The sequence below is a fragment of the Erinaceus europaeus genome, chromosome 14 (genome assembly GCF_950295315.1).
Source record: "Erinaceus europaeus chromosome 14, mEriEur2.1, whole genome shotgun sequence".
Taxonomy (NCBI): domain Eukaryota; kingdom Metazoa; phylum Chordata; class Mammalia; order Eulipotyphla; family Erinaceidae; genus Erinaceus; species Erinaceus europaeus.
Window position 1 is genome coordinate 80,165,600 of NC_080175.1, and position 11,911 is coordinate 80,177,510.

The 11,911-nt window shown below is 43.3% G+C and overlaps 1 protein-coding gene across 2 annotated transcripts in view; it reads right to left on the bottom strand.

The window, feature by feature from the left end:
* C14H3orf70 (chromosome 14 C3orf70 homolog) overlaps positions 1 to 8,991 on the bottom strand; it is a 32,758-nt gene extending 23,767 nt beyond the window's left edge. The window contains exon 1 of one of the 2 annotated variants that reach the window (XM_060172104.1): positions 8,772 to 8,991. In XM_060172104.1, the coding sequence (XP_060028087.1) occupies positions 8,772 to 8,916 (145 nt within the window). In that variant the 5' untranslated portion in view covers positions 8,917 to 8,991. Of the gene's footprint in view, positions 1 to 8,723 lie in introns of both variants that reach the window. The other variant, XM_016191177.2, reaches the window with a different exon arrangement.
* Positions 8,992 to 11,911: the final 2,920 nt, after the last annotated feature.

An 11,911-nucleotide genomic window follows, 5' to 3' on the forward strand; every position in this document is an offset into this window, starting at 1 on the left:
GGTTTAACACATATCACCATGTGCAATGACCCAGGTTCGAGCCACTGCTCTCTACCTGTAGGGCGACTGGTGACGCAGGTCTGCAGGTGTCTGTCTTTCTTTCTTGCTCTCTATCTCCTTCTCTTCTCTCAATTTCTCTCTGTTCTATCCATTAAGAGGGAGTTGGGCGGTAGCGCAGCAGTGCAGTGGGTTAAGCGTACGTGGCGCAAAGCGCAAGGACCACCATAGGATCCCAGTTTGAGCCCCCTGGTTCCCCACCTGCAGAGGAGTCACTTCACAAACAGTGAAGCAGGTCTGCAGGTGTCTGTCTTTCTCTCCCCCTCTGTCTTCTCCTCTCTCCATTTCTCTGTCCTATCCAACAACGACATCAATAAAAACAAGAGCAACAAAAGGGGATAAATATTAAAAAATAAATAAATAAAAACACCTTTAAAAAAAGATATGAGAACGAAAAAAATGAAAAAAGCACATCTGATAATGTAATGCTATCCAAAATTTGCAGAGTACTCTTAAAACTCAGCAATAAGAAGGGCGGGCGGTAGCACAGTGGGTTAAGCGCACATGGCACAAAGCGCAAGGACAAGCTAAAGCCCCTGGCTCCCCACCTGCAGGGGAGTCGCTTCACAGGCAGTGAAAGCAGGTCTGCAGGTGTCTGTCTTTCTCTCCCCCTCTGTCTTCCCCTCTTTTTTCAATTTCTGTTGTTTTCAACGGGCTATGTTGTTTTCGCTGGGCTGGCTTCACGGGCGGGTAACAGACGACCGGGGACTCATGGTTGAGCTGTAGGCAGTATCTCTTTATTCATGTAGGACGCAGCACAATCTAAGCAGAGCTGAGCTAAACTAAACTAAAGTACCCTAAAACTCACAATGCTGTCTTTATATATACTTGCCAAGTAGGGTGGAAACAGGATGTGACATAGAGAGGGTGGAGAGAAAAGTGACTGGTGAAAATCAAGTGTGACAAGGAGAGGATCAGGGTGTGACAAGGAGAGGGGGTGGAGCAGGTGAGAATTCTACCACTAAACCACCAATGCCCTGGAGGGAAGGTGGTGCTTGTTAACAGAGGTTATGTAAATAGAATGAAGTAGTTATGTAAATAGTGTTAAGCAGGGGGGATTTAAACCAAATGAAACAGAAGGGGTTTTTAAAAGCATACCAACAAATTTCTCTCTGTCCTCTCCAACAACAACAGCAGCAATGGCAACAAGCACAACAACAAGGGCAACAAAATGGGAAAAGTGGCCTCCAGGAGCCGTGGATTTGTGGTGCAGGCACCGAGCCCCAGCAGTAACCCTGGAGGCAAAGAAAAAAACAAAACAAAACAAAAAAACCTCAGCAATAAGACAAACAACCTGATAAAAATGGGCCAAAGACCTTAAAGATACTTCACCAAGTAAGATATACAGATGTGGGGGCAGGAGCTAGCTCAGCATGTGGAGAGAGAGCTCAGTGTGGAGTGCATGCCTTGCTCTCTGTGAGGCCCTAGTTTCCATCCTCCAACACCACATGGGAGCCCCGTGGACAGCAATGGGTGAGTTCCGTGAGCGGTGAACAGAGCTTTGGTGTCTCTCTCTCTCTCTTTAATATTTATTTATTTATTTACTGGGTAGAGACAGCCAAAAATTGAGAGGAAGGGGGAGATAGAAAGGGAGAGAGAGACACCTGCAGCCCTGCTTTACCACTTATGAAGCTTTCTCCCTACAGGTGAGGAGTGGGAGTTTGAACCTGGGTCCTTGCACATTATAACATGTGCACTCAACCAGGTGCACCACCACCCTGCTCCCTCCTTTTTTTTTTTTTTTTCTATAAGAATACAGGAAAGAATAAGTTTGGGAAGCTGCTCAGTAGTGACACGTGTATGAGGCCCTCAGTTGATTCCCTAGGCACTGTATAGATTATGTCTCTCCCTTTCTGTTTTGTCTTTCTCATCCACCCATCCATCTATCTATCTGAATGAAAAAGAAGCCTGGAGCAGTGGAGTCATACATGCACAAGGTCAAGGGCCCATCTCTGAAGAAAAAAAAAAAAAAAAGAAGCCATCTTAAGACATTTCAACAGAAAGTATATCCTAATAGAACAAATTCACATGCATATTAGTCATTAGAGAAAAGTAAAATCACAACTAGCCATCAGTATACACCCATCAAAATGGCTACATCAGTCTTTTCACCATTTTGATAGGTGTATGCTGGTGATACTCAGAGATGGAACCTTCCTTGACCTTGTGTGTACGTGATTTAACTGCTTCAGGCTTCTTTTTCATTTAGAGGGACAGGGAGATTTGTCTCCTCCTGTGATGCTGTAACATGCTCATGTCATCACCTATGCAGTAATCCCACAAAATGTTTAACCTGAAACCAACCATAGTGACACAATTAGGCAGAATTAAAGTCTAAGACTTTCTATAAACAGTTAATCTAGAATCTTCTAGACTTTCAATCTTTGAGACTTTCAATAACATGAGTATTCTCAAATGATTAAAGGAGGCTGCAGTGATACAATAAGATGAGATGTATTAACTATGATTAGACCCTGGACTGGAAGTGGGAGGGACCAGCTAGCTATAAATTGCTTTGAGTCACTTTTTGACAAGGAATATACTAGATGGTATTGCTGAATTCCATCTAATATTGTTATTAGGTTATCTCATTGTGTTTTAGACTAATAATGTTATCTTAGGTGTGATTCTATGGCATTATATAAGAATATGTCCTTACTTATGAGAAAGGTACACTGAATGCTGAAACAGCTAGGTTTGAGTATCATATACCTGTAACATACTTTTAAATGGTTTGGGGGAAAGCATGTGTTTGTGGAGAGGGAGAATGAGAACATGACAAAACAAATCAGCCTAAAAGAATTTTTCACGAAAAACCAAATTATTATGATCTTCATATTTTGAGCAGGTATAAAACTATGTACTCGAACCTTGAAACAACAGTCTTGTTAAAACAGTTCCTCAATTTGCAAAATGAGAAATAGCGGAAGAAATGTGTCTAGATTACACAAAACATCTAACTTTAAATGGACAACTAAACTTGCTCATATATTCATTTGGAATCAATAACAATGTCTCTGAAAGTTATATCACAACTTCCTTAACTACTCATCTGTCAGAATTTTAAAACAGCTGAAATAACCCTTATCATTCCTTGAGCAGAAGTTAGAAACCCAGAGCCCATGGTGTCAGTTGGTTTGTAAGATTCTGAGGTACACTTCTATGTATCAAATGCTAGCTGACATAGTCTGAGCATAGGGACCATTAAGTGTAACGCCTTCTCTGAATGGTACTGAAAAAGCACTTCCAGGTTCTGCCTCTTTGCCTCCTCTTTTTCCCTATCTCCATGCTACCCAACTACCTTGTACTGTGACAATCTTTCTTTAGAAATGTTAATATCATCTATTAAACTTCATCAAGGCCCACTCTCCCTGCCTTAAGCCTGAAGGAGACAGACATCTTTTAACATGTCTTCTACAGAAAACTGAGCTCATCTGTTAAATGATTTTATTAAATCAACTCTAAATTCTGCTGGTGGCACTTACATTATGTACACTCCCCCACTTCCACCTCTGTGGAAACTTCTAATCACTTTCTCTTCCTTAATCCTTAAATTAGATTTCATTCTTCCCCACATTCAGTGACCTCTTAACTCTCATTCTTTTGAGTTTAATTGTTGCAAGAGATACAAGATTCCACACCTTTAAAAAGAATAATTCCCCATTACTGACTTTATTAGAGCCAACCCCCTGTTGGGTTTTCACAGTAACTGTAAGCCACTCTAGAACCTTGGGTCATTGAGTCCAGGTTCCTAAAATCAGACATCTCAATTATTGCTATGTAACCATGAAAAAGTTATTTAACTTTTCTAAATTTTTTCCTTGACAATGAAATAGACATAATGAAACTATCATTTCATCATCATACTCTTTTTTAAGTTATCATCTTCATTTCTCTTGATTCTATAACACCATATTCTAGATTTTTCTTCTCTGGCCTCATCTCAAGACTCTACTTTCAATTCATTTTCCTGTACCCAAATACTCTTTTTTTAAAAAATATATTATTTGTTTACTAATGAGAAAGATAGCAAGAGAGAGAGAGAGAGAGAATCAGACATCACTCTGGTACATGTGCTGCCAGGGATTGAACTTGGGACCTCCTGTTTGAGAGTCCAATGCTTTACCTACTGTGCCACTTCCTGGACCACACCCCAAATACTTCTTTTAAAAACCAGATCACTGTTCAGTTTTGCCTTATGATGGTGCCAGACATTGAACCTGGGACCTCTGATATCTTAGGCATTAAAATGTTACTTCCTGATGACACTATCCCTCTGGTTCACTCCACTCAGGGTTTTCCTAGATTTGTAATTAATAACTGAATTCAAGATCCACGATCAATCCAAACCTAGTTCTCCAGGATCTTGTTGCTGTTAGTGAATGCATGGCACCATCATCCATCCAACTCATACAAGGTAGAATTCAGGAAGTCTAACAAGTTACTGGGAAGGGGTTGGGCAATGATGCACCCAATAAAGTATACACAATACCATGCAAAAGGACTCAGGCTCAAGGCCCAGGTCCCCATCTGCAGGGAAACACTTCATAAATGGTGAAGCAGTACTGCAGGTATTTCTCTCTATTTTTTTTGTTTTTTTTTAAAAATATTTATTTATTCCCTTTTGTTGCCCTTGTTTTATTGTTGTAGTGATTATTGTTGTTAGTGATGTCGTCATTGTTAGGTAGGACAGAGAGAAATGGAGAAAAAAGGGGAAGACAGAGAGGGGGAGAGAAAGACAGACACCTGCAGACCTACTTCACCACCTGTGAAGCGACTCCCCTGCAGGTGGGGAGCAGGGGGCTCGACCCGGGATCCTTAGGTATTTTTCTTTTTCTTTCTCTATCTCCCCTTCCCTCTCAGATTCTCTCTGTCTCGATCCAAAGTAAATAAATAGTTTTTTAGAGCTACTAGGATAATCTTGAAGACTACCCTTTGTCATCTTCATTGTAAAACACATATGTATTCATAGGTTCAGTGCCCGGTGTATGTGTTATTAGAGGAAATAATTAGTGTGTGTCAGTAATGACAGATTTTGAGGAGATGTCCGGAAGGAATACACATACATCTGTATATACCCTATTTAAAGGGTACCACCTAGTTGTAATCGTTAACTGTATTCCTAGTTTCAACAACAACATTTCATAAAGAGAAGGCGTTCAGTACACCTTCAAAAGAATTACAGGAATTCTACACAGGACCAATGCTACAACACTGACAAAGCCAAAAAAAGAAAGCAGAACTTCTCAATGCGTTAGTTACTTTTCATTCCATGTGGACTAAATGGGGAAGCAGAAAGAACTGATGGCTGATGCAGGTGAGGAGACTCAGTGAGCACCTTAGCGCTCTGAGTGAAGCCTGAAGCTTCCTGTGACTGTGATCACTGAGTCACTGCCAAGGGAGGCAGCACGGAGATCTGCAAGTCTGCCCAAGACCAGAATAGAACAAATAAATGTAGGCCTGCCTTAAAAAAGAGAATAAACTGCCAACAACAGTCTAGTACACTACAAGTCATTCATTTTCTCTTTTTAATATTTATTTATTTATTTCTCCTTTTGTTGCCCTTTTTTTTTATTGTTGTTGTAGTTATTATTGTTGTTGTTATTTATGTCGTTGTTAGGACAGAGAGAAATGGAGAGAAAAGGGGAAGACAGAGAGGAGGAGAGAAAGATAGACACCTGCAAACCTGCTTCACCGCCTGTGAAGCGACTCCCCTGCAGGTGGGGAGCTGGGGGCTCGAACCAGAATCTTTGAGCCGGTCCTTGCACTTTGCGCCACCTGTGCTTAACCCGCTGCGCTACTGCCCAACTCCCAAGTCATTCATTTTCTAAATTCAGTTATTCTGCTCACTTAGGAATGGAAAAGGTAAATGGTATATGGAACCAACCTGGGTTATATCAGATAAATATTAATTTCCACTTAAAATTTTTTTATTGAGGATTAATGGTTTACAGTCAACGGGAAAATACAACAGTTTGAACATGTGTCACATTTCTTAGTTTCCCACATTTCCATCTAACCCCCACTAGGCTCTCCTCTGCTATCATGTTCCGGGACCTGAGCCCTCCCCTACCACCCCCACCCGAGTCTTTTACTTTGCTGCAGCTTACACTTGTTTTAATGGTGTGCGTACAGATATATCGTGCATCAAAAAGAAGCAATAAAAGTAGTGTCTGCAGAATTTCAACAGGTTCTCCTTATACTCGAATGGACAGAGTAAATATAAGATTGCAGCCATACAATCAGGTGGCTTAGTAATTGTTTGAAATACTGAAGCAAGAAGTGCTCATGAATGAACCGCTATCAACTTGAAGGGCAGTTCACCACAAGCATAAAGATTCTAAGTGTGGCTTTCTCCTACGCAGTAATTTTATCAGAAATTGGGATGAAGACGTCAAAGGCTACCATACTCCTGTTGGTATTCAATTTGTTATTGATGTGAAACTAAGCAGTTCATAACCCTTAATACAGCTAAGATCTAAGAAACACAATGAAACGCCCCCCAAATGGGTAATCCAATAACATGAAATAGAATAGACCACTTATTACCTGTCTCCAAGCATACAGATATATTTACACGTATATATGTACATATTTGCATGTATATATGTTCATCTATTTACATATATATGTTAGATGGGCAAATCCTGTGACGTAACTGCGACATGTGCAAGCAAACAAAAAGGGGTTTAGTGGTTTTAGCTGACAGCAAGCTCAGTTCAATCTGACAGCAGGAAGCTCAATTTGATGTGAGTATCAGAAAAAGCTGCCGTGAAGATAGCTGCAGCAGTATCAGTAGTTCAAACATGGGAGGTGGAAGTTCTGCTCAGCCCTGGACTGACCAAAGCGCAACTGGGATCTGAGGACCCTTCTGGGCCACAGCCTTCAAAGGATCACAAGCATTTGTTGGTACATGTGCAGACGACAGCAACCAGTATGGTCAGGATTCTGAATACTCTTCCACAAAAGAAAGGACAGAAGGGAATAAAAATTTTTAAATAGGACAAAAGGATGCTCTCTAAAAGGAGAAGTACAGATACCTCATTCATTCCGTCAATGAGCATGAATTTCAAAGCAATCAGGTTAAACAGTATGACAATGGCTGAGAATATGGACAGAAAATAATCTATGTTCCCGAGAAATTCCTAAACCTACCTGGAGTTTGAATAGCCACAATATTAAAATAAACAAATAAATAAAATCTAGACTGTTCTGTGATTTCACAAGGTAGAAGCAGGAACAGAGGGAAGAAGTTAGAAAAGAGATTTCAGCTCCATATAAGGAAGAGCATGTCAAGAGTCAGAGCTGTCAAAGGAAGAAGGAAGCTGCCAGGAAAGACTCCAAGGTTGCCAGCAGCAGTGGTGTAGTTAGAGGGGAGAGTGTGAGCCAAAGACAGGCACAGAACTGAACCAGTTCATATGACCTGGCATTCCATACAACCATTCACTACTTCTCCCCCAAAAGAACTCTCACTAAAACTTCCAGCTCGTGTACTTCAACCTTATAGGCTTCTTGCACTGGCTAACTTTGTCTCCTGTCCCTGACAGGAAAAGAGGCTTTATAATTGCGAAGCAATGTGAGAACAAGTGGAATGTTGATATGCTGGAAGGCTGACCCTGATCTTTAGTGAGAGAATGCACATACACACAAATCAATACTCTTTCAAGATACTTAGACTTTGTAAAAAAAATAATAACAAAGCTTTAATCCTTTACATCACAAATTTAACCAAATCACTCATCTGTGAGCAACTAATGGAAATGGGATTTCATTTCTTGATGAGAGTCATTTTCTAACCAAGAAAAAACTTTTTTTTTTTAACTTACGACCACTTCAAGAGTTTATAAGATTGGGTGGGGGTAGATAGCATGCTGGTTATGCAAAGAGACTCTCGTGTCTGAGGCTCCAAAATCTCAGACTCAAAAAACAAAAAACTAAGTTTAGAATAAATTTCTAAATCTGAACAATCTGTGCGAAATAGCAGGCCAAATACCGTCAACTCACAAAAATTATGGAATTCTGATGAAATGGCTACTTAAATTTAATCCATTAAAAAAAAAAAAAAAGAACAAGCGGGACAGAGCAGCGAAAAAGGCTTCAACCATTTATTTCTGGCTTTTTATAAATCGGTGAAAGCCTGCTGAAGCTTACTTTTGGTCATCTGATTTCGTAATTTTAAAGCCCGTCTCGCCTTTTGGCTCTGCACGCTACACCTGGGATACTGAAGCCCCCCCCCCCCCAACATGTTCAAATTAACTTCTTGGAAGCAATCTCTCTCTCTCTCTCTCTCTCTCTCTCTCTCTCTCTCTCTGCAGGAACTGGACTCACAATCCGATTTTCAAAGGCTCTTTCTTTTTTTAAACAGCAGCGGCACGGAAAGACGAGCCCCGTGGGGCTGCATCTGCAACCCGCAGCCCAGGAGGGCTCCCCCCGCGGCCAGTCCCCGCCGGCTGCCCGGTCCCCGGCGCCCCGCCTGGGCGGCAGAGGAAGCAGCGAATGCAGACTCCCGGGGCAGCCCCCTGATGCAGAAGCGGCCCCAGCTCGGCTCCCCGGGGCTTTCCTCTCGTGGCCTGAAGTCCCCAAGCCCGGGACCCCCGAGTGCGAAGCCCCGCAGCGGGCGGCAGAGCCGGGCGCCCGGGAGCGCGGGGAGACGCGGCTGCACTTACAGTGGCACCATCCCAGGTGACAGCACCAGTGCAGCTTGAAGCACTTGCCGTGGCTGTGGGTGGCACAGATGGACAGTCCGTCGCACGGCTGGAAGTCGGGTCTGCGGGCGGCACAGCTCCGCGCCAGGGCCTGCGCCTCGTCCACTTTCCCGCTCTTCCAGCCGCGCTCGGGCGCCGCCGCCGCCGCGCTCATGTCCCCGCCGCGCGAGCCGGACCCGGGACCCGGGACCCGGAGCAGCGGCGCCCGGCCAGCCGGGGAGGCGAGGCGGCCGCGGGCGCGGACGCGGGAGGGCGCGGCACCTGCGGGGACTCACTCACGCCAGCTCGCGGCGGCCGAGCGGGAGCAGGAGCGCTGTGCGGTCGGCAGCTCGCAAAGGAGCCGCCCCGGCGCCGAGACCAACAGACAGACGCGAGGCTGGGCCAGCCGCCGCCAGCCCTGGCCGCGCCCCCGCGGATCACGCATGCGCACACGCGCTCTCGGCGGGACCCCCCCCCTCCGCCCCCGCACAGAGCCTCCAGGGGCGCGCGCTCGCCCCGGCACACTCACGCGCTACCCGCCCAGCCAGGGCGGAGTGAGAACACGCGCTCGCTCGCACTCCCACTTCACCCAGCGGGCCGGTCCGCACCTGCCACCAACACACACACACACACACTCACACACTCATACACGGGGTCAGCCTCCAGCCTTGCTGGGGATGGAGTGGTAGACGGATGAATTTGACCCGGGTGTGCAGTGAGATCTAGGTGTAGTTGTATCTGTGTGTTTGTGTGTACATGGTGTGGGTAGATATGGGTGTTGTGTGGAATATGTGTGTGTGGCAGTGGGGTGCACACCAAGGGTCTGATGAAGTGTCTAGTGGATGCAGTGGTGTAGAGTGTGTATAATATGTGTGAGTGTGAGCGCACAGAAGGACTCATGCTTCCCCCATGTCACCTAAGGTTAAGCTCCCTACACAGTCAGCTTGCTTCTTTTCTCCTGGGGACAGCCTACTCCAGTTGGAGATTTTCCATGCCAGTCTCTGCTGCCACAGAGCCCACCCCAACTGGAGTCTTTGTAGAGAAAAACACCCTTTGCTCCCAAGGTGGGCAGTTTAGAAGGCACTGCTTCCCTACAACTGACGCAGCAAAGGAGGGGACCTCCTTTCCTTATTTGCCAAAATGTTCTTCAGAGCAGGGGGAAAATGTCTGATTGCCAAGATTCAGAGAACTAACAAAGCCTTCCAGCATAAATGCCCTGTGAGAATATGTTCATATTCAGGTCCAATTTTTCCAATAAAGTAATATTCCTTTCCAGCTTTGTATTGACAAGAGAGTCTTAGTTTTGAAATAACAAAATTCATTTTCAAGCACTGAAGATCCTCTGCTGCCATAAGGAATCTTTCATACTCTTCCCTTTTATTTAACCTTGGTTTGAGAAGGATAATGTAATTTGCATATATCTAATTCTAGCAAAGTCTTCATTTATTAGGAGCTCAATTGTATAGTATAGGTATTTGCAAGAAAGGTCTGAATCAAAATCACAGAAATATGGTTCCTCCAGTAACCTAACATTGAAGCAGGTAAAAAGATGAAGCATCATCTTTTCAGCTTCAACCCCAGGCACCCTGCCCCTCCTAAAGAATATCCTGAGGAAGTATATCCCTGACTCATAAAATCTATCCATCCCTGCTGTTAATTTCACAGTCTGACCCACCTCAGAATCACAGGCATAAAAGGAAGAGAAAACTTAATGAAAGAAATCCATAATCCATTATTGCTGTAGCAAGCTAACCAAGAATTTTTCAAAGGGAGAGTCCCATCTCTCCTATCCCATTTTTCTCACCACCAACCAATAACCTCACTTAAATACCATCTGCATCATAAAAGGCCTTGTAAAAGGAGCCTTTCAGTGGTTCAGTAGCTAATGCCCAAAGAAGATCCTTACACTGATTTATACTTGAGGGTGAAGTGTGTCATGAGGTTTTACTATATTTGAAATACATCATTTCAGCTAGTGAAAGATGATTATGAAAAACCTTGAGATACAGCTTTCCTAGGAGACAAGGTACATTGCCCTAACATATGTTACTTTATGTAAGCCTCAGGATTCACAGCAGAGGAGCCTTTATGTTTTCAACCCCTTTCCCTGAAGAAATTATTAGCCTCTTTTGTCTTCAATGGAGCAGGAGAAAAGGTCCCACGACCTCTCAAGCATATGTGTATGTTTGTGTATATATATATATATATATATATATATATATATATATATACATATACAAATACTTCTCAGGACACAAGTTTTTAAAGTGTGTTATGAAAAAATGAAAAATATATAAAAACAGAGGGGCTACTTTAATTACTACTGTGTACTCATTGCCTAGTTTCAGTACTGATTAACTTAGAAATTCTTGTTTTAGCTGTAACTCCACCCATTCCTGTCTGCCACCCAAACATCACTGTTTGTTTTGATGTGAATGCCAAGCATCCGATGATTTCATCGATAAATATTTTAGCATTGTCTTTAAAGGGACTATTAAAAACCATAACCTACAATACCATTATCACACAACAGAATGCAGTTTGACTATAAATAGTAATGTGTCCCATGGATTCTTCCTTTTCTTTTGCCTCCAGGGTTATTACTGGGGCTCAGTGCCTGCACTATGAATCCACTGTTCCTGGTGGCATTTTTTCCCTTTTGCTGCCCTTGTTTATCACTGTTGTTGTTATTATTATTGTTATTGCTGTTGTTGTTGGATGGGACAGAGAGAAATCGAGGGAGGAGGGGAAGACAGAGAGGAGGAGAGAAAGATAGACACCTGCAGACCTGCTTCACCACTTGTGAGGTGACCACCCTGCAGGTGGGGAGCCGGGGGCTTGAACTGGGATCCTTACTTGCACTTAGAGCTATGTGTGCTTAACCTGCTGTGCTACAGTCTGGCCCCCTCCCATAGCTTCTTACAATCTCTCCAGCTGCTTCCTTTTAAAGATACCAGTCCTGCCTGGGATTTTCCTTTTCCCCCACTTAGCAACAACAATGACATCAATAATAACTACAATAATAAAACAGCAAGGGCAGCAAAAGGGCATAAATAAATAAATATTAAAATAATAATAAATAAAAAATATTTTAAAAAATAGTTGAAGCAGTTTAAAAGTATTCCATTTCAGGCCATCTGTGTTCAATTGTTCCCAAAAAAAGTTTGAAA